The 21,066-nt window shown below is 33.3% G+C and overlaps 2 protein-coding genes across 8 annotated transcripts; both read left to right on the top strand.

Annotated features, from left to right (window-relative positions):
* Window positions 1–1,175: 1,175 nt before the first annotated feature.
* LOC137818497 (inactive leucine-rich repeat receptor-like serine/threonine-protein kinase At1g60630) lies at window positions 1,176–6,329 on the top strand. Of its 4 annotated transcripts, none has more exons than XM_068621978.1 (4): window positions 1,298–1,717; window positions 1,875–2,032; window positions 2,574–3,838; window positions 5,490–6,329. In XM_068621978.1, exons 3-4 carry the CDS (start codon window positions 3,331–3,333, stop codon window positions 6,146–6,148), a joined length of 1,167 nt encoding a protein of 388 aa, XP_068478079.1. In that variant the 5' UTR covers window positions 1,298–1,717; window positions 1,875–2,032; window positions 2,574–3,330; the 3' UTR covers window positions 6,149–6,329. The 4 variants fall into 4 exon arrangements, with proteins under 4 accessions (XP_068478061.1, XP_068478069.1, XP_068478079.1 ...); XM_068621986.1 differs by having other exon boundaries at window positions 1,299–1,717; window positions 1,878–2,032; XM_068621960.1 differs by having other exon boundaries at window positions 1,176–1,717; window positions 1,875–3,838.
* Window positions 6,330–12,467: 6,138 nt separating this feature from the next.
* LOC137823206 (uncharacterized) lies at window positions 12,468–20,953 on the top strand. Of its 4 annotated transcripts, none has more exons than XM_068628497.1 (9): window positions 12,468–13,015; window positions 13,198–13,867; window positions 14,608–14,707; window positions 15,418–15,474; window positions 17,317–17,434; window positions 18,300–18,382; window positions 18,801–18,862; window positions 18,971–19,067; window positions 20,768–20,953. In XM_068628497.1, the coding sequence occupies exons 2-8, from the start codon at window positions 13,539–13,541 to the stop codon at window positions 19,065–19,067; spliced, it is 846 nt and encodes a 281-aa protein (XP_068484598.1). In that variant the 5' UTR covers window positions 12,468–13,015; window positions 13,198–13,538; the 3' UTR covers window positions 20,768–20,953. The 4 variants fall into 4 exon arrangements, with proteins under 4 accessions (XP_068484598.1, XP_068484525.1, XP_068484487.1 ...); XM_068628424.1 differs by having other exon boundaries at window positions 20,757–20,953; XM_068628386.1 differs by lacking the exon at window positions 20,768–20,953 and adding an exon at window positions 19,227–19,489.
* Window positions 20,954–21,066: the final 113 nt, after the last annotated feature.

Genomic DNA, 21,066 nt, shown 5'->3' with positions numbered 1-21,066 from the left:
TGACTGACTTGTTCAACATCCGATCCATGTCGCCATCCAAGTAATAAAGAGACGGCCGTGTCACACGCAAGGCCGATCAATTCATAATGTTTAAGTCAAATATTGACCAGATTAGCAAGGTTAATCCATTAACACAACCTTAAACGTAAACCAATTCACTTAACTCGGTCCAACAGTGAAGATCCATTAAGGTAATATAAATAACATGCATTTCAAGAACAAAATGTATGTCATTATCTACAGTACTCTGACAACCGAGTGTTGATAACCCACTGACTTGAGCGGAGTGTCTTCTGCAGGTACCATCTCCATCTGAGGAGTAGGGTGACTGAGAAGAGAGAAACACAACAAGAAATGCAAACGCATTAAGAAGTATCAAGAGTGTTAGACCGACCAAACACAAAAGTAAAGAGTAATCGTTCTTTAGATTCCAAACCCATTCGAAAACAAGATCTAAATAAATAAAAAATCTGAATGAACACAAAGAGATTTTTGCCTCAAATAATTAAAACCTATAGGGATGAGCAAAGTTAGGTCCCACATCGTAATTGAAGATTTTGCATAATCTTATAACATGCACTTGATTAAGGATAATCTTATTTTATCTTCATACTTTCAACTTTCTTTTCTTGTAAAAATGTCAGAGAAAACAAGTTTCTCACTGTGTATTCCTATATCAAAGTGCAGTTATTTGGTAATACAAGTTAAATTTTTCAAAAGTCAAAATTGAATACTAATTAGATTAACTGTGATGTAAATTATTATTTAAAATAAAAATGAAATTAAATTAAACAAATTTTTTATTGAGTACTTTTTATGGAGGTTCTAACAAAGATGTGAAAATGAGTCCCATTTTGTTATGGTTAACTATGACCACACATAAATGGTTCCCAACCCATGGATTTTGTTACCATGATTTACGATGACCACTCATAATCAAAGAACCACCGTCTCTTAATAGGACCTAACGCAGCCACAAGATCATGGCCTAATATTTTCCATTCTCTCCATTTTTCTACCAATTTCTTAATTTTGAGACCAAACATATTAAAATGTATGTTACATGAAATGATGGAGCAGAAGAAAGGATAAGAGATTCACAACATGACAGCTGGTAAGAGTCAATGATCAGTAATACACGAGCTCAACTATGTACCAGTCTACTTTTTTGCTTTGACTCTTCCAGTGCCCATTTAATTGCAACACGTGGCAGGTGTTGGATTTTTTAATAATTTTCTGATCTGTGTTTTTTTTGTGAAATTTCATTTATTGTTCTTCTCTTTCAGCCTTCAATTCCTTCACCAATTTCCTGAGAGGAAAGAGGGGCCTTTGCCTTTGGGAGAGGAAGAAAGGGGCATGTTCTTTTCTGTCATCTCTTTCTCTCTCTGTTCAGACAGACACAGACAATCTCTCTCTCTCTCTCTCTCGAATTATTGCTCCAAACCCATTCAGAGTACAGATGGATCTTCGATCATAGCGGTTTTAGCAGCTGGAATCTGCAGTTGCACCATGTGTGTTTCTACTGCCACCACTGTTGTAAATATACTATTATTTTCCACATAAACATTCAATTCCTCTGAAGCAAAGAAAAAAATGGAGAAAGTCTTGAAACTTTCTCAGCCACCATCATTCCATTCAAATGGGTTGATTCTAAAGAGAAGAGTGTTGGATCCCACCTTTTAAAAGTGCTAAATTCCAGTATCAGCAACCCAAGAAAGTAAGTATAAAATTACATGCATGGTTGGTTTTGTTTATGCCACACCGGATCAAATAGAAATATAATACCTTAACATTACAGAGATGATAATAAAAAAAAACAGTACTTGTTTTTGTTTGCTTGCAAAGTTGTTCACTTTTGTTTAATAATGTTGCAGCAGTGTAGGAATATATAAATCATAGAGAGAAGAAAAGAATGGTTATTTGTGGTCTGCGGGTACTGGGATGATTTCACGTGAGAGTTCTGGCACTGTGTCCGTGAGTGTTGCGAGTGCGGAGGAGTTTCGAGACAGCAAAGGCAACCACTTTAACCACGGTAAGTGTCTCCATTTTGATGGATCCCTTGAGCTTCCAAACAGAGCTCTCTCTTCCATTATTGTTTCCACTCCCATGGTTACTGCTTCATTCTTCAAACTTGAACCCCATTTCTTCAAGTTTTTGGGTTAGATGAGTGGTTGAGGACTCTACTCTATTCTACTCTACTCTACTGAGTCTACCACAAGATTGTCATGACACACGAGTGGAAGATAGAGAGGGTTTTGTTTTGTGGGTGTGAAAGTGAATGGTAGATCTCAAGACTTAAAAGTGAGTGAGTGAAACAGCTAAGAAAACCAAAGATCTGTCTCAACTCAACCGTTTTTCAGCTATAATTTAAGTACGTCAGTTAACTGTTAACCCTCATATGCATTAAAGTGTTCAATGGCTCTCATAATGGGAAACCAAAACAGTTGAAATTGGAAGTCCTTGCTTCGAACTTCAACTGTGGTTGGTTGGTTGGTTCCTAACATGGAGAGATCCTATGTTTTTGTTTTTCTCTGTGTCTCCGTGCTTTGTCTCATCCTGTCCCAACCCGCCAGATCAGAAGACGATTCCCAACCCCTTCTGGCTCTCAAATCCTCCATTGACGTTCTCCACAAGCTCCCATGGCGACAAGGAACCGACGTCTGCACCTGGGCAGGGGTCAGAGACTGCTTCAACGGAAGAGTCAGAAAGCTCGTCTTAGAACACTCCAACCTGACCGGTTCTCTCGATTCCAAGATCTTGAACCGTTTGAACCAGCTAAGAGTCCTCAGCTTCAAAGGAAACTCACTCTCCGGCCAAGTCCCTGACCTCTCCGCCCTGATCAACCTCAAATCGATTTTCCTCAGCAGCAACAACTTCTCCGGCGAGTTCCCCTCCTCGCTCGCGCTACTCCACCGCGTCAAGGTCATTGTCCTGTCGCAGAACCACATCTCCGGCGACATTCCAGCGTCGCTGCTGAATCTCCGGCGGCTCTACATCCTCTACCTGGAAGACAACGCGTTCACGGGAAGCATCCCGCGTTTCAATCAAACCAGCCTCAGGTATTTAAATGTCTCCAACAACCGGCTCTCCGGCGAGATTCCGGTGACCGCCGCCCTGATCCGGTTCAATGCGTCGTCGTTTTCAGGCAACGCGGGGCTCTGCGGGGAGAGCATCCACCAGCCGTGCAAAAACGGCAGCGTTTCGTTGGCGCCGTCGATAAGCCCCAGCCATCCGCTGGTCCCGGGAGGCACCGCGCCGGCATCGAACCGCGCGAAGCTGGTAAAGATAATTGGAGGGTGCGTTGGTGGCGTTGTTTTTATTGTGGTGTGCATGGTTGTGGTGTGGGCGATTTGCAGGAAGCGGAAGACGAGGGTGGGTTCCGGAACGAGGAGCAAGGGCGGTGCTGAGGTGGGGGAGGGGGAGGGTGGTGCGGCGGGGAGTGGTGGAGGTGGCGGCGGCGACGGCGGGGATAGTAATAAAGAAGGGGGTTTTGCGTGGGAAGGTGAGGGTCTGGGGAAGCTGGTGTTCTGCGGCGGAGGTGATCGCGAGATGAGTTATAGTTTGGAGGATTTGCTGAAGGCTTCGGCGGAGACTCTGGGGAGGGGTATTATTGGAAGTACTTATAAGGCAGTTATGGAATCTGGGTTCATCGTCACTGTTAAGAGGTTGAAGGATGCTAGGTACCCTGGTTTGGAAGAGTTCAGAGCTCACATTCATGTTCTTGGGAGGCTCACCCACCCCAACTTGGTCCCACTCAGAGCTTATTTTCAGGCCAAGGAAGAACGTCTTCTGGTCTATGATTACTTTCCCAATGGCAGCCTCTTCTCCCTTATTCACGGTATCTCCCACCACCACTTTACTTCCATTACACTCATTTCTCAATAACTTGTTCATACTCTTTTTCTTACTCTTTCACTTTAATCTGTGAAGGGGTGATTTCTGTGATAAAACTATTGTTATGAGAATGCAGTTTGGTCCTGAAAAGGGGCGCTGAGAGTGACCTAAAAGATGATTATCTTTTAATAATGGGGCCTCCAATTATGTCTATGCACTAAACCTTTCCCTCTCCCTCAGATTTAGTTAAATAAGGACAAATGTTGCTGCTTTCCCTGTCAAAACTGTTTGATGTAATTTCAACTTTATAAATATGTGTGTGCTCTTAAATTGACAACTCATTTATAGTGTGACCCCCATGATGGTGTTGTCGCACTCCACCATGGAAACATTACAAAGACTGGAATTAGTGTTTTAGTGTACTGCCATGTACTTCTACAGTCATCTCATCTTAATCCATCTCAATTATTTTTTTATAGGAATTAGTCGCTGTTAAATTAAGTCATATGCATGTTTTAAATCTCACAATTCCAGAGTCTGTCATCAGTTCAACACTTTCTGCTTCCACCTAGCTATGGGATTCATAGATGGTAGAAAGTGGTTGGAAAGTTCCCCTCTGTTTATTCTTTATAAAATAGAATAACACAATTGAATTTCTTTCATCATGGTACCTGAAATATGTATTTCAACAGTAAAGATTTCGGTTACCCTGTCGATCTTGAGACTGGAAAATTCGATTTTTTTTTGGTTTTGGAATTGGCCCTTGAAGAATTTAGTAGCCAGCATTGAGCCCCTTTCTAGAATCCGTAATCCTTTTGTGGGAATTCTTTTCAAATATGCAGGAAGATGCTGGATAAACAACAGTGTTCCTCTGCAACTGTTTAAACTGTAAAAGTGGTTACATTATTCTGTGGATATCTGAAGAAAAGTGTTATATGTAAAAAGTTGAGTGTTTGTGAGAAAAGTTTAAGCATTATTATTCCTAGGGAACAGCCCCAACTTCAATTCTATTAGAATAAGATAATATGCTTTCTTGCAGAGCATTTAACAAATCAAGAAGTCAACCTTTCTTTATTGTGGAATCATAGTATCCAAGGATAGAAAGTAGTCAATCATTCCAATTGTCATTTTTCCTGGATCCTCACGCGTAGTTCAGCTGGCTTGAAACTATTGTTTTTCTCCTCACATGCACAGTGCTGCTTACAATGTTCTATCACTGACTTGTATCTTGATAATACAACATATGTACGGTGATAATACTAACATGAATGTAAAGGGTACAAATGTAGAATCCAAGTGATAATACCAAAAAAGTGAGTTTATCTTTGAGCAAGCCTCTAGTAATTGTTGCATATATTTTGCATTTAGCTATACTTCATCATTTTGTGTAAGTGATCTTTCCTAGATGTGATTGAAGCTGTTTGTATTTGTTAGTTGAGCCTTTTGGAACTGTAAGAATGTTAAACCAAGATGTGATTGAAGCTGTTTGTATTTGTTAGTTGAGCCTTTTGGAACTGTAAGAATGTTAAACCAAGAGCATTCTAAAGGCACCACATGTCACTGTGCATGGAATTAATAACTTAAAATTTCTGCATCTTAACATTACTCTCAAACTAGTAATTGACAGAAGAGCTGTTGCAATGACAATTATGCAGGATCAAAAACATCTGGCGGGGGAAAGCCTCTTCACTGGACATCCTGCCTTAAGATTGCGGAAGATCTAGCAACAGGCCTGCTCTATATCCACCAGAACCCCGGCATGACACATGGAAACCTTAAATCTTCGAATGTGTTGCTTGGTTCTGATTTTGAGTCATGTCTTACTGATTATGGTCTCAGTACGTTCCTAAATCCTGAATCAATGGATGAGCCTAGTGCCACTTCTTTGTTCTATAGAGCACCTGAATGCCGCAACTTTCAAAGGTCACTAACTCAACCAGCTGATGTATACAGCTTTGGGGTCCTTGTTCTAGAGCTTCTAACTGGCAAAACACCCTTCCAAGACCTTGTTCAGACGTATGGGTCAGACATACCTAGGTGGGTCAGGTCAGTGCGTGAAGAAGAGACAGAGTCAGGGGACGATCCTGCCTCAGGCAATGAAGCATCAGAAGAGAAGCTTCAGGCTCTTTTGAACATTGCCATGGCATGTGTTTCACTGGTGCCAGAGAACAGGCCTACAATGAGAGAGGTTTTAAAGATGATAAAAGATGCAAGAGGGGAGGCACATGTCTCATCTAACAGTAGTGATCACTCCCCTGGTAGATGGTCAGATACTGTTCAAAGCTTTCCAAGGGAAGAACACCAGAGCATATGATTGGTAACTTTTGATAGCTTCATAGTTGAAACTATGCATTCTGATTTTTCCTGAATTGGTTATTGATTCCATGCATAAACTAGGCGATACGAAAATCATGTGGTAAAGACCTGCATTTTAATCTCTTGCTTTGTCAGTAAATGCATTTTAAAGCTAATCAATGGATTCATTTGTAGAGTCACCAAAGATTCACCTTGTCTAAAATTTTCAGGACAATTCTTTTTTAGTTTAGACCAGTTCTTGCTTAAAAGTTAGTCTTGTAGAACAAACTTTCCAATAAAAACATGGGGTTCAGATTATTTCAGATAAGTTATTCAACAATTTAAAATAAATCATTTCAAAATGAATTCTGTTAACTTTTTATCTAGAGGAACATTGATGCTATGATGTAACTTTGCCTTTTTGGTGCAAGCATAAATGTGTCAGTCACGAATTGATGGTTGTGACTTGTGAGGTTGTCAATAAACGTTTATAATTATATGCATCACACAACAAATGAAAAAATATATTTTTTTTCAAATTGAGTAATTTTGAAATTCTATTCATTAATTTGTAGTTGATAAAGTAATATTTTTCTAGTATAAAACTAGTAGTCATTGAGACTTATATAAACTAATAGCACGTAATTAAAAACCTTGGTCTGTTACAATACATTTTATTTTTCCTCTTCCGGTTACAAGAAAACATATAATGCTATGAGCCTCTTTATTGAACAAAATTCAAATAAAACATAATTAGTAATACTTTTATACTTTGCTCTCCAAATATTTTATATTTCTTTATAATTTTTTTATTATTATTTGGGCAATTATACTCTTCAGACTCCTCAATTTATATGTCTAACAATTTTCGACTATCACTTTTCTACGTAAGTCGAGTATGTATTAGATCATCGTGTTGATGAAACTAAATTAACACGAATTTCATGATTAATTTCTGCATTAATTTTAGATTCTCTTAAAATTTATATTTAAATGGACATTTGCTTTTGGTTACCGATATAAGTATTTTGATTGGATATGTTATATATATATATATATATATATATATATATATATATATATATCTATATATACGACACGTCTTTAAAGATGTTTTTTTATTATGTATTCTATAAAATTACGTTTAATAAAAGTGAATTTTTAAATTTTCACAAAGTTGTAATTTAAAATAGTTTTTATATGATTTAGCACAACGCGTGTGATGATTTTTTATACCAAGCCAAAAGAAAAAGCCAGAAAAAAGCAGTGATGAGTTTGATGTGACCAGAGAAAAAAAGTGATTTAGTACGTGCGTTTAGATGATTTATGGTTTATGGCTTTGGATGAATGGAGGACATGTGTTTGAAGTGGGTCACCAATCACTAACCTCCACAATTAATCTAATCACAACTTCCTCATAATCTACTAATCACTTTATATTCTTCATGCTTCATTACTCTGAATCCAGTAATCTCATTCTAACTATTTTTATTATTATTTCTTCATTCTCCTACTATACAAACTCTCATGGGACACAATTAACAATCATCAAGGTTAATTAAATAATTAACACTTTTTTAAATCGTATTAGACTTTATTTTAAATAAATTTGTCATACCTATCAAAGATTCCCAATGACTTTAGCTTAATATGATGATACCTGGTAAAAGCTTTCGTTTAAGATTTAGTTATGTTATTTTAAAATTTCACTTTAATGGGTACATATCACTCATTTAATTACAAATTATCAATTTTTTCAACAATAATTAAAAATATTTAAATCCAGTATTAATAAATATAGTCTATCTATGTATCGTTTTTGTTAACATATGAGTTTTGGTATAGTCTTTCCATATCTTTGTATTTTTTTTTTTAATAATAATTTTTTTTATGTGATGACAAATGATTATTGTTACTTGAGTTGTCAGTCTAGCTGATATGTCAAGTAACATAATGATGTCTAACATGAAAACTTTTTATAAAAAAAAATATTTAATTTTTTTTAATTCCAGTAAATATGGTAAGTTCTATAAGTATATTTGTTAAATTTCAATTCATATATATAAAAATTAATATTCTTATTGTTTATAACATAATCTTAAAGTCAAGTAGCTGACTTAAAGCATGTGATTCCTGTTCCAAAAACAATGAACTTATTGGAGTAAGAATATTAAACTTTGAAGTTTAAATAGAGCCTCATACCACTAATGCTAGAAACAAAATAAATAAAGCGAAATAATAGAAAAAATAGAAATAGTAAAAAAAAGTATTAAAAAAGTTAGTATTTGATTGGAAATAAATCAGTAGAAAGAAGATTATTTAATTAGTAAGAAAGCAATAGAAAAAAAATATTTTATTTATTAATATAATTTTATTTGTTGTCATAATAAGAAAAAGGAAAAAGAATATTATATCATAATTGATTATATTTATTAAAAAAATAATAATTTAATTTTAACAGCATCTAAACCACCATCATTTATCTTAATTTGCATCTTCAGGTGCTTTGAATAGAAAGGAAGCAAAAACAAAGCATTGCTACAAAGTAGCCTTCTAGAATCATCTTCATGCCATCAACTTTTGCTCTTACCTAAATCAATTATTTTGTCAGCCTTGCGTTTTGCATACGAAATTTGTTATTTATTTATATATTTATCGCATGGATTAGATTCACTCACACCAAGTTTTTATTTTTTTAAAATAAAATTTTAAATTACTGATAAAATCATAATCAATATTAAAATTACTTGCATGATAAATAATAATGAAGGAACACATATTAAGACATTAAAACGCATACAAATAATTTATCTTTTTTGAAAAAAAATCCTTGGTCGAGGCTGACAACCTATGAAGCTAGAGCACATCTCTTAAATGGTATGTTTGTGTCGGACACATATATTGAATACCGACACTCGTATGATATGTATCGATGAAGTGTTTAATTCAAAAAAAATTTTGTTGGATTTCTCATAATTCTAGCATGATTCCAATATAATTTTAAAACAAAAAAATATATTAATTTTTTAAAACTTCAAATTTGTTGTATATTATATAAATTTTTATTATGATTACTAAAATAAGAAACAAATCCTTTTGAAAAAATCATAAAAAAACATCTTTTTCTAAAAAAATATAAAAATACTTATGCACATAAATCGTTATTGTTAATTTATATAATTTATAATTATATAATATATAAATTTGTGTTTCATGTCATATATTTTAAAAATTAAACGTATTTTCGTGTGAATATCTGTGTATATAACTCCCAACTCATGATTTAATCAATACATTTTTACTATGATACATTCTGATACTATATTAAAAATTAAATATACATTAAATCTAATTTAATTTTATAAAATAGATTTATAAGATAAAACTTTCATCAAATTATATATTTAAATGATTTTCTACCAACGAATTGAATGAACATGTGGGCACATGAAAAAACTCATTGTTTTCGAATGACGAAATCCTCCATTAATTTTGTACAATAAAGCAAAACCAATTTCATGACAACGAGTTAAGCAAAAGAGTAAAAAACAAAGTTGTATGAATGATGAATAAAAACAGCGACAAGCAGAAGGCTCTCTCTTCCTCTCCGCGCAGCAACGTGGTTCCAAAACGAAGTTGTCGTGAATGTGAACTGTGAAGGAAGATGGTTTATTAGGTTGGTGTGTGTGTGCACTGAACAGACGATGGTGTCACGTTGCCATAAAGAAGTTCCCAGATGTTAGGGACCCACTGCCTTTCGAATCGAGATAAAGATATATTTACAACTCATATTTTTTATACAATTATATCACAATTTTAAATACTATTATTTAATTATAAATTAATTTTTTATTATATTATTTATATCTAAATCCATCATATCAAGAATTGTACACTTATGAAATTCGGACACTCTTCTTAAATGGCGTGTCGGTGTATCAGACACCGACACTCGTATGACACTTGTAGTACACGTATCCGTGAAGTGTCCAATTCAATAAATATTTATTAGATTTTTTACAATTCTAATACGGTTCTAACACAATTTTAAAAATAAAAAATACATTAATTTTCTAAAAATCAAACTTTACTGTATAAATTATTATTATGATTATAAAAATAAGAAACAAATTCTTGTGAACCTGTCATGAAAAACATATTTTTACTCCAAAAAATCTGAAACATACTTGTGCACATAAATCTTTATTGTCAATCTCAAACATACTTGTTTAAAAAATAATCTGAAACATACTCTTGTCCTATATTTTAAAGATTTTACGTATCTTCATGTCCGTGTTCATGTCGTATCAGTGTCCCTGTGCTAATTGTACACGTTTCATGATTGTTAAAGGATTATTTCTAATCGATGAACACTTACCCAATCAACCCTCCCCTGTTCTATTACAACAACCTCACAAACCCAAAACAAACCTATGTTTTCCCACATTTCTTTGTTTCAATTCAAATCTTAGTATCATGTTAGTGTGTTTCATTACATTTCAGAACTCCCAATATCAGTGTCTTGTCATAATCTTTCAGACCCCGACACAAATCTCATTTTAATTTTTCAATCTCATAACGTCTTGTGAAATACTGTTTAGAGACGTACGTAATCCCCACAAAGCAACCAGTTTCTGAAGCAGACAACTTAAACGTGATAGTTTTAATAATGTTTTGTGCATTAATTCCCAAAGAGTTTAGTACAAACACTGTTTATAAGTAACTTTTTAACCAGTTAAGAAGTTCTTTTTATACGTAGCTACCAAATAGTCTTACTCTTCATATGATTTTGCTTTGAAGTTAACGAAGAAGGCTCATAAAACTGGCAATGATAAAGTTCAGAAAGGAGAAGATTTGATTTGGATGCATGTTTTTTGGGAAGCAATTAAAGTTGCTGACGTATTGGTTAAGCATGGGCTTCCTCTCCAAATTCATACACTATTTTATTCTTAACGCCTTAAGTATGGACACGGTTTGTATTCATTTTCATACTTGCTTTCAGTTTTTACTTCACTTTGTAACTCTTTATTTTTGGATAAACATGTTACTTGTGATGTTTAATTTTGGGATATTCTTGCAACATGTTTATGAAAACAAATGAAAATTCAACAAATAATAAAAAATCATTTCTTTTAAAATAGATCGATTTGTCCAATTTTTTTTTTTACTAAAATGAAGTTGTATAAAAAAAGTCGTGTAAATATAAAATAACTTTATTTTAAAGATGAAATCGTTTCAAAACGACACAAGTTTAATTTATAAGTTTAATATAAATTAGTTACACTAAAATTGTGTTACATTTACAATATAAATATAAAAAAGTTGTACAAACGCATACTAAAATAATCATGAAATAAAAATTAATTTTTAAAAAACTAAAATAATTAATTGTAATAGTAACTAAATTATAAACCATTTTAAAAATTAAAAAAAAAATTGATTTCTAAATTAGTTTATATTATTGTTAAATAGTTTTTAAATTAGTATTTAATTAACGACCAAGGTTTTAACTATCAATTATTTAGTTTCTAAATTTGGTAGAAAAATCTTGGTTGCTAATTAGATACCAATTTATAAACTATTTAACAATAATATAAACTAATTTAGAAACCAATTTTTTTTCTTCTAAAATGACCTCAAATTTAATTACTATCTCAAATTTAATTACACAAATTTACATTTTTTTCACAATAAATCGTGTCGTTGGTATAACTTTCTCGTATCAATAATTTTTAAAAAAGAATCCATTTACGTAAAAAAAGAGCAAACATTGAATCTCTTTGGTAAAATTTCCAAAAAGCCAATGTAAAACAATGAGAAGTTGCTCTCAAACCTAATGCAGGGTAAGTTGTGAAATTTCCAAATCAAGTGAGGTTGCTAATCACTACAGAGAATATATGATGGAGGCTTCAAAATGTGTACATTTATTTTTTTTCTGTTTTGTTTGAAATAATTAAACTGAGTTTCTCTTGAATAAAGTATTGGTTCCTTTTGTTATGAAATTCCTTGGTAGAATTTTCAAAGTATTGGTAGATGAAAGTGCACATGTGTCTAGCCCAACATGGGAAGTGGGAGGACCTCATACTGATAACGATGATTAGTGCTTTGACAATTCTCAACACAGGGATCATAGAACTTGTAGTTTGGGTAGGATATTAATATGTTTTTTTGTACTCATATTTTAAAAAATACATTTATCAGGTATGTGTGAGTAATACAGAAAATACTAAGATTAATTATGAAAAATGATTAGTATTGTCTTGGCATAAATACCCCAGTTGTTGTGCTTAATTTGATTAAGTATGTAATATTAAAATTGAATGGGAATGTGACTGGATGTTGTCTTGGCATAGGATGAATGTACTTAATGGCTGTGCTTTTGTATAAAATAACATTCATACTTTGCATAAGAAAACAAATGATAAAAGATAAATTAGCAGAAAAATTAAGCAGAAAGGAGAGGTGGAGTCCACAATGATCAGCATCAAATGCTTATTGGGATTCGCACTGTTGCTGAATTCCAAGATCCACAACCATCCGTTATTATCTTTTTTTCTTTTTTTTTTATAATTTGTGTATAGAAAAAGGGAAATAATTTGAAAATAAAACTAGATTTTGCTTTTTTCCCTTTCTCTGCTTCCCTGTTGGAGGAGCTCTAAGCCATCTCTTGTCTCTCTCGAGAGGGGAAAGAGAGAGAGTGTGTGTGTGTCACAACGCAAAGCAGCGTACCCCGCAACCCAGAAAGAAAGTAGCAAATGCCAAATGGTAGTGCAGTGATAGCATTGTAGCGTAGTGTTAGTGTGAGAGAGAGAGAGAGAGAAAAAAAAAAAGGCACTACCGTCACCACAACCAACTAGGCTTCGGTCGGAAAGTTGCTACAAAAAAGGTAACTCTCTCTCTCTCTCTCTATCCACTCCCTGTTGTTCTGTTACGACACGTCTGATTTGCTGTTATTAGGGCTTTTATCGTTTTCCTTTGCTTTGTAGCTCTATAATTGACTCTCTTCAAGATGAGTCTTTTTTCTTTTTTCTAAACACTGACTTGGGTTTGTCTGGGATTTAACTTCAGGTTTTGTCTTCTGGGTCAATCTCTGCTTTTCTGGGATCTCCATTTCTGAGCTGAAGTTTGAATCTTTGGGCGATTTTTGATCGTGGGATTTTTCTGGGGTTGTAACCAAGTCGCCTTAATCAGCTAAATATTGAACTTTTTTCTCTGGGTATCTCGCCTTTGATTCCTGTTGGGTATTTCCTTTTTTGCTTTTTGATATGTGTGGAATCTGAATGATTTTGATCTTGGAGGGTACTCTGAATCGGTGAATTGGTGATGTTGTTTTGGCTTGAAGATGGTTGTTGGTACTAGTTGTGGCTTGAGGTGATTCTGGGGAAGTTGTTTGGTAAGAAGGGATAAGGATGGCAGCAGAGTCAAACGCTGGGTTTCACTGTGAAGATATAGATTCTGTTTTGAACAGGCGTGCCATATCATTTCAGCCTGGAGGTGCTATTAACCGCCTGTCAGAGATGGTTCCAATGGGTAATTATTTTGGGCTAAGTAGTTCATCTGGGATGATATATTCTGGGAATTCAACCATCATTAACAGTAATCCTGTCATGAGTCAAGCGGGTAACCCATCAAGTTCTTCGCTTCTTCTCGATTCGGTTCCAGGACTGAAGCATGACACAGGGTTGGCTGTTGAGTGGTCTGTTGATGAACAGTACAGATTGGAGGAGGGCCTTGCCAGGTAAGTTGTTTGTTTTGACTGGGTTAGGTCTTTTCAGCTTTTCCTTTAACCCTTTATTATGGCTCCTATGTGTTGCATTGGTCCATGGTAGCTCATTTTCACTTTACTTTCTCATGATGATAATAATTTCGGATCTTAGATGCCCATGATTTTTATTTTTTTTTGTCAGATGAAGCAATTGCAGTTGGCCCCCCCTTTTTATTATCAGTGAACTAATCATGCTGTCTTTCTTTCTATCTGTGAATTAAATGCTTTATTTCTCTTATAATGATATTTTCAATTTCCAAATTTTGTTTTTATTTGGTTTCACACTTTGATTCCTAGTTATAATGATGCTATCTATTCTTTTCTTTGCTAATTGCTTACATTGGCTGGATGGAAGTAGAAATGGAGGGGAAATAAGTTCCTCTCCACTGGTTCGGGATTTAGAAGTTTGTGATTTGTGTTGTTGACTAACTTATTCCAAATTTGACTACTCGAGCTTAATGGTTTTATTTGTTCATGGAAAGGGTATAATAGTAATTTCATCCACCTACCTTCTGTCAAATCCTATCCCTTCACCATTGAACCAATACACCATTTATGTTTTTTTCTCTTTTTTCTAGAATTACATGGGTTGTGGTGACTATGCTAAATTTGTTGTTGTGCCATATATTTTATGTTAAAGAGCTGGTATTCTCATTATTATATAGTTTATTTTTCATGAATTGTTTGTGGTTCTTATTCCGTTTTGTGACTAGATATGCTGAAGAACCAAGTATCATGAGGTATATCAAAATTGCTGCCCTGTTGCCTGATAAAACTGTTCGAGATGTTGCTTTGAGGTGTAGATGGTTGACAGTAAGCACTTTTTCTTTCAACAGTTTCCTCCTATCTCCATTTTTTGTTGCTGCCAATTATGATACTTATTTATGCCAAACTATAGAAGAAAAAAGTTAAATTTGAAATCACTCGAATATGTTGTGATTAACAATTGAAAGTTGACATGCACAGTGGAACTTCCTTTTCCCGATGCATTAAAAATTTAGTAATTTACTTGTCTCCTCGGTTCCTCCTACACCTTAGTTTTTGGCATTGTTATAATGGCTCAAGTTTTCACATGGCTGTGTAGCTAAAGTGTTGTATAGCGACAATGATATCAGTGGTTTAAAAGGCAGGGTTTTAGATTTTGGGTGTTGTCATGGTAGCAGTTCAAGCAATTGCAGAAAAATGCAGGAAAATAAAGCTGATGGAACTTTCAATTGGGCCAAAATATGGTTGTTGTGGCTGCAATGGCCACTGCTGGTCACAATTTAGAACCCTATTTAAAGGTTATGTTTCATCTCATGATCAAATGGACTTTTAATAAAATAAACCAAGTTAACTTTCATTGCCCTTTACCTTTCATGTAGAAGTTGAAAAAATATTAGGGTTCTGTATTAAATTTTATACAGAAAATAGAAAGTTGTGCACTTTATGACCATAGTGTTAAGATTGGACTTGTGTACTTATGTAGCTTGCTCCTTTACACCTGTTATGGAAGCTTAAAGTATTGTTAAAATATTTTGCAGAGAAAGCGAAGGAAATCAGAAGAACACAATCTGGGAAAGAAGGTCCATAACAGAAAGGTACATGAGATCTGGAAGCTTGTCTACACATGCCATGTTTCTTGTAATTTAGTGTGTTGAAGCGTTTTGAAATTAATCATAAGTAATTTTCCCTGATTCTGTACTTGATATTTTATGTATTATGAAAATCTTGAATTCCCAATCTATTTTTTGTTAGAAAAAATTCAAAACATATTTGACCTCTAAATTTGAAGATGTATGAAAATTCATTTTAAACTCAACATTGAAAACTGAAATTTCTATTAAATTGTTAGTTGAAATAATTGTCTGGTGTATTTGAAGTCCCTGTATAAATAATGATCAGTAATATCATTTTAAACACCATCTGAGATTTTCTTTAAGGCTATTATGAATCCTCTCATTTCTCCCTACCTTTTGTATCATCCCTGGTTTTATCTATGCATAAGATCCCCAATACCAAATCCTCATTTTACGTGCAATTTGTTAATTAAAATTCACAAACACTTCCCCTTAAATATGTGGAGATTAGTCTAGATAGTAGCTACTGTGGAGATTAGATTAGCTGTTTTTTTAATTTCTTATGCGCCTTATCTGATTTGGATGGACTAGTAAACTTGTTTTTAGTTATCTCAACTCAACTCAGAATTTCAAGGATTTTGTTGTACACATATGTATCCTTATATTAAGTTAGAAGGTGAGTGAGACTCTCTATTAGTTATGCCTAAGAATATCTATTCATATATTGTAAACTTGTATTATGAGTACACAACTTTGAAGGTGAGAATCTCAATCTGTTTAGATATTTTTGAATATTCTCTCCTTTATGCACATGCATTTCACATACTACCACTGCCCTATAGCAAAAAAGTTATCTCATCTATCTCAAACTGTCCTCTTATCTTTGTTTGTATATTTGATTTCCTCAACTCTCACTCAGTCCTTTTCAATTTAGCCCATGTTATTTCTATCTCTACATTGAATCACAATAGTTTTTTAGGATTTGTCGTAAACAACCTTATATTACCATTTAAATTATCTATTGTAAATCTAAAATAAAAATTATATATGCAAAGATATTTCTAGTATATGAGTAAAAATACTTACATAAATTTTAATTATTTAAAAATAAACATTTATCATGGGCATTGCATACGCCAAAACACTAATTTCTACTATAGAATCAAAAGCTGGCAGTCGATCTCTCTAGATATAATAATTCCATCATATCATATTCAGTTCTCAAGTAACTTTTGGCATTCTCTTGGGTGGTGTAGTAGTATGTGGACTAGCTTGTTTGATTAATCCATTGCCCTGATCCAGTCAAGGGCAAGTATTGGGACATGGGGATATTTTCAAGGTAAACTGTTTTGGATTCTTGGTTAGGATTAGCCCATGTTTGTCCATCCTAAATTATTCCCTTGGTATTAAATATTTGTATTTTTTTCCACCTTTCATATGCAATCAAGGTCATGCTATCCACTACTGAAGAAGCATTTAATAACCTGCAGTAAGTAATCCTAACCTAAGCACTTAAAGAATAAAATTGTTAAATATTTTTGGATACCCAACATATTAAACATCTGACCATTTAATTTATTATTTTCTATTTTCTATTACCAATGCACTCGGGGTAATCATTGGCAAATTCCTTGTTAATGTTGTTTTTGACCAAACAGATACTGCAGTGTAAAATCAGTTGCCTTGAGTTCTCTCAACCTGCTTAACTATCTTGTCAAGGATGTTTATAACTCCGAATAATAACTAAATATGATTACGTTGCGTCCCATAAATGGGATTCCAGTTTTGATATATTGAATCAATAATGTCTTTAGGATCTAATGTTGATTGAAGAACCAGTATTCTAAAGTCCTGCTTCTTCAGGATAAGCCTGTGGAGTTAGCATCAAAGACAAATTTACATTCGGCTCTGCCCCCGAGCATGGCTACGTATTCTCTCATGTCACACCATATGGACCAAAGTCAACGGATACAATATGATGGTTAGTATATAATTTTTTATATGAAGTATCAATTAGCATTTAAGTTGCTATCATTTTCTATTTCTTGTGTGCAACCATATTATTCATTGTTTCTAAACCTTTTTGTCAGCTAAAACCAAAATTTAACTCTTGACTGTCAGCCTAAGTATCTATGTATGTAAACACATTTCCTCCCTGAGAGAAAAATATATTAACTGTTTTTAATATTTTTAGAGTGAAATTGATATTTTTAAAGGATTTTATTGTTTTGTAATCATTGAAAAAAAGTTTTTGAAAACAGTTCAAATACTGTCTTAAACTCTAATATCTCACATTGTTATCCTAAATTCCTAATAACTAATCATGAATCCAGAAATTTTGATCACTAATACAGATGCATCAATATCAAATACAATAATTGTAGAGTGTGAAGTGATCCACACGGTCTTAAGTTGTCCCACAAATTGTGGTGACACCAGTTCAATTCCCAAATCCAATTTCTGTCCCCATTATCTCTGTTGGCAAGCCAGCTTGAGACTATCTATGCTAATCTAAAGAAGAAAAAAATTGTACATATTACTCTTTCTTTATCGGTGGCATATCTTTTTGGTATGCTACTGTGTAACTCTGTTCAGTAAATGTTCTGTTATATTTAGATGAAGTTGTGGTAGGTTTTAGTTATGTCATTATGTAAGGTAAATGGAATCAAAAGATTTTTGTTTATCACTGTTCATATTTTAATATTTATGTACAAAACCCCATTGATTTATATTGTCAGCATGAAATAGACTAGTTCCCCATTGCCAGCTTTTATGGTATCTCTTTTTTTGTCACTAGAATCAGTGCCCTTATTTTTATCAAATATTTTTTCCTTATGTGCAATCAGGTATTTGTAGTCCTTTGAAGCAACTCATGCAGCAGAATGCTCAAGCTTTTAATCAAATCAGTGCTAATTTGTCTACTTACAAGGTAAAATAGCTCAATGGTCACATCACATGTTTTAGTTTCTTTATAAATACAATTGCAGCTGGTGATTTTATACATTCCACTAGTAAAGAAAATCTTCCCGTTTTTAACAAATAGTAGGCCTGAAATATTAACTCTGGCATTTCACCAGCCTCAGTTTTATAATGGATGGATAATTTATTAGTAATTGCAGAAAAATATCACATTCACATGGGCATTGAAAAGTCATCAATCATGTTACTGGAGTCTAGTTTGATACTCCATATAAGATGGCCATAGAATTGTTCTTGTCTGTCTCATTACTTTAATGCATAACATTCATTGATAATTTTATGGCTTGATTCTCACATTGTCATCATACTTATTCATTTACATATAATTACATTAACATGTGATAATGATAGTTTTCTTTGTGAAACAGTTGCAGGATAACATCGACCTCTTTTGCCACACTAGGCATAATATTAATACCATTCTTAACGAGTATGTGAAGATTTTGAATTAAGCTTGCTCACCTTGCTGTTAATGTTATGTAAATTAATTTGGTTTTGACATCTAAAAACATTATGAAGTTGACTTAATTTTGTGCAGTATGAGAGGGATGCCTGGGATTATGAGCCAAATGCCACCACTGCCTGTGGCCATTAATGAGGATCTTGCTAGTAGTATTTTGCCTAATAGAACATAGGTGAGTCCACCAACATTTCCCACAGAAATGAAATGAAAGTGTTTTGGTGGTGCATGGCATTGAGGATCTCTAGGGATATCTACACAATCTCAGGACTTTCCTCACTTTCTAATCCATCATTCATCTTATTGCTCCCTCCTTTATTCATTTCTTTTGAAGGAAACCTTGCAACTCCTGTTGTACAAACAAAACATTTTCCTTGCAAAGAAAAAGGAGAGAAAATAGGAAAGCAATTAATATAACAATGGTTTGAGGTAAATGCACCGTTATTGATTCCAGAGTGCAGGTGTTTTTCTCATGCCATACCAACTATTTGTAGATCTATATTCTAGTTTGCCATCGACTTCAAATTTAAGTAATTATCACATTCAACGCTTGATACCTCTTCTGTAATGTGTGAAACTAAATCATTATTTACATCATTTGAATCTTGTTTCTCTTTCTACTCATTCTCCTATTCTCATCATATCATTCACTGATTCATTCACATAACATTCTTACTGAGTATGTGAACTAAGTTTCTTCACTTTGCTGTTAATATTATACAAATCAACTTTCTTTTACATTTGGTTCTGATATCCGAAATCATTATGTTGTTGGCTTAGTTCAGTTTTCTGCTGCAATCATTCATTGATTGATATATAGCTAGGACTTTGTACTCTCCTACACTTTGTATGAAGTAGATAAGGGCTATATGATTGTTTTCGATGGAATTTGAAATAAGATTAATAAATAAATAAAAATTATGATTTTATTTATTTAAATTTGCAGTAGAAAATATTTTAACTTGAATGACCTAAAGATTATATGATTTTTTTTTGTTAAACTTATAAAAGCAAAAAATATCAACAAAGTAATTAGATTTCGATGAATATATTTGTATACATGCTTTTATAGAAGATGTATAAAAGTTAAAACTGAAAACCAATTTGAGTAAAGATCAGATTTAAAGATAAGACCTGAATGCAGTGAAGAACACTATCTCAAAATAAGAAATTGGTAGATAAAATGAGTTGTCATTTTCATTTTTCGACTTTTACTGTGTATGTTTCTCTAAAAATTGCATCCAATGCGTATCTTAATTATTTTCATTTTGTTAGTTCTTATCCTGTTAAACAACTGGTCTTATCCCATTAGCTGATGTTGGCTACATGAATCACATCAATTTATTCAATTCTATTAGAAATCAAAGTTTTAGAATTGTCCCAAGAGGTGTCAGCTTCCTTGTTGAGACATCACTTTTCATAAAAAAATTTATAAAAAAAAGTTTTAGAATTATTCCTCGTCATAATGATTTCCTCTAAAGTTTTTTTTTTCTTCCTCTCTTCCTTTTTACAAGACTACAAATTATACAATCTACTTCCTAATCAGTTTAACTTGTTTTTTCATTTTTTCTTCAATCAGTACTATACCAGTATTTTCACATATATGACCATTTTGTAATTTGTGTGTGATCACACACCCATCTTAGCATTTTTTTTTCAGTTTTTCTACTCACTTTCTCATGTTGTCTCTATAAAGTTCAACATTCAGTACTATATATGAATAGCCAAATGTGCAGCAGTACTATAAAATTGTCTAAGTTTGATAAGTACTTTGCACTCATTCATAAATAACTCCTTCTGTGTTCCTTCTTTTTAATCATATTACTTTTCTTGTCTCCTTCTAAAATTGTAAGTTATTTTTTAGTGTTATTGTAGGTACCTTTGCCAAAACCAAGGATCAAATATTGAAGACCAAAGATAAAGATCAAGAATCAAGACAACAGAGAACATATAGGAATATAACAGTTGTATGTGTTTATCCGGTTCTGTAAGAACACTTTAGGTTGTTTTACAACAATAATTACCTTTGTTGGAAAAGAAAGAGATGCTAAGTTAAACTAACGGGTGAATTGATTTTGAAACGTTTTACAAAAATTAACCCTTTCTTAAACTTTTTCAAAGAAATTTTTTTATTAGATGACTGAATGCAATGCAATTGAGTGTGGAATCAAACT

The sequence above is a fragment of the Phaseolus vulgaris genome, chromosome 11 (genome assembly GCF_000499845.2).
Source record: "Phaseolus vulgaris cultivar G19833 chromosome 11, P. vulgaris v2.0, whole genome shotgun sequence".
NCBI classification, from domain to species: Eukaryota; Viridiplantae; Streptophyta; class Magnoliopsida; order Fabales; family Fabaceae; genus Phaseolus; species Phaseolus vulgaris.
Note: the sequence above shows the minus strand (reverse complement) of the source record. Positions and strands in the feature narration are given on the sequence as shown.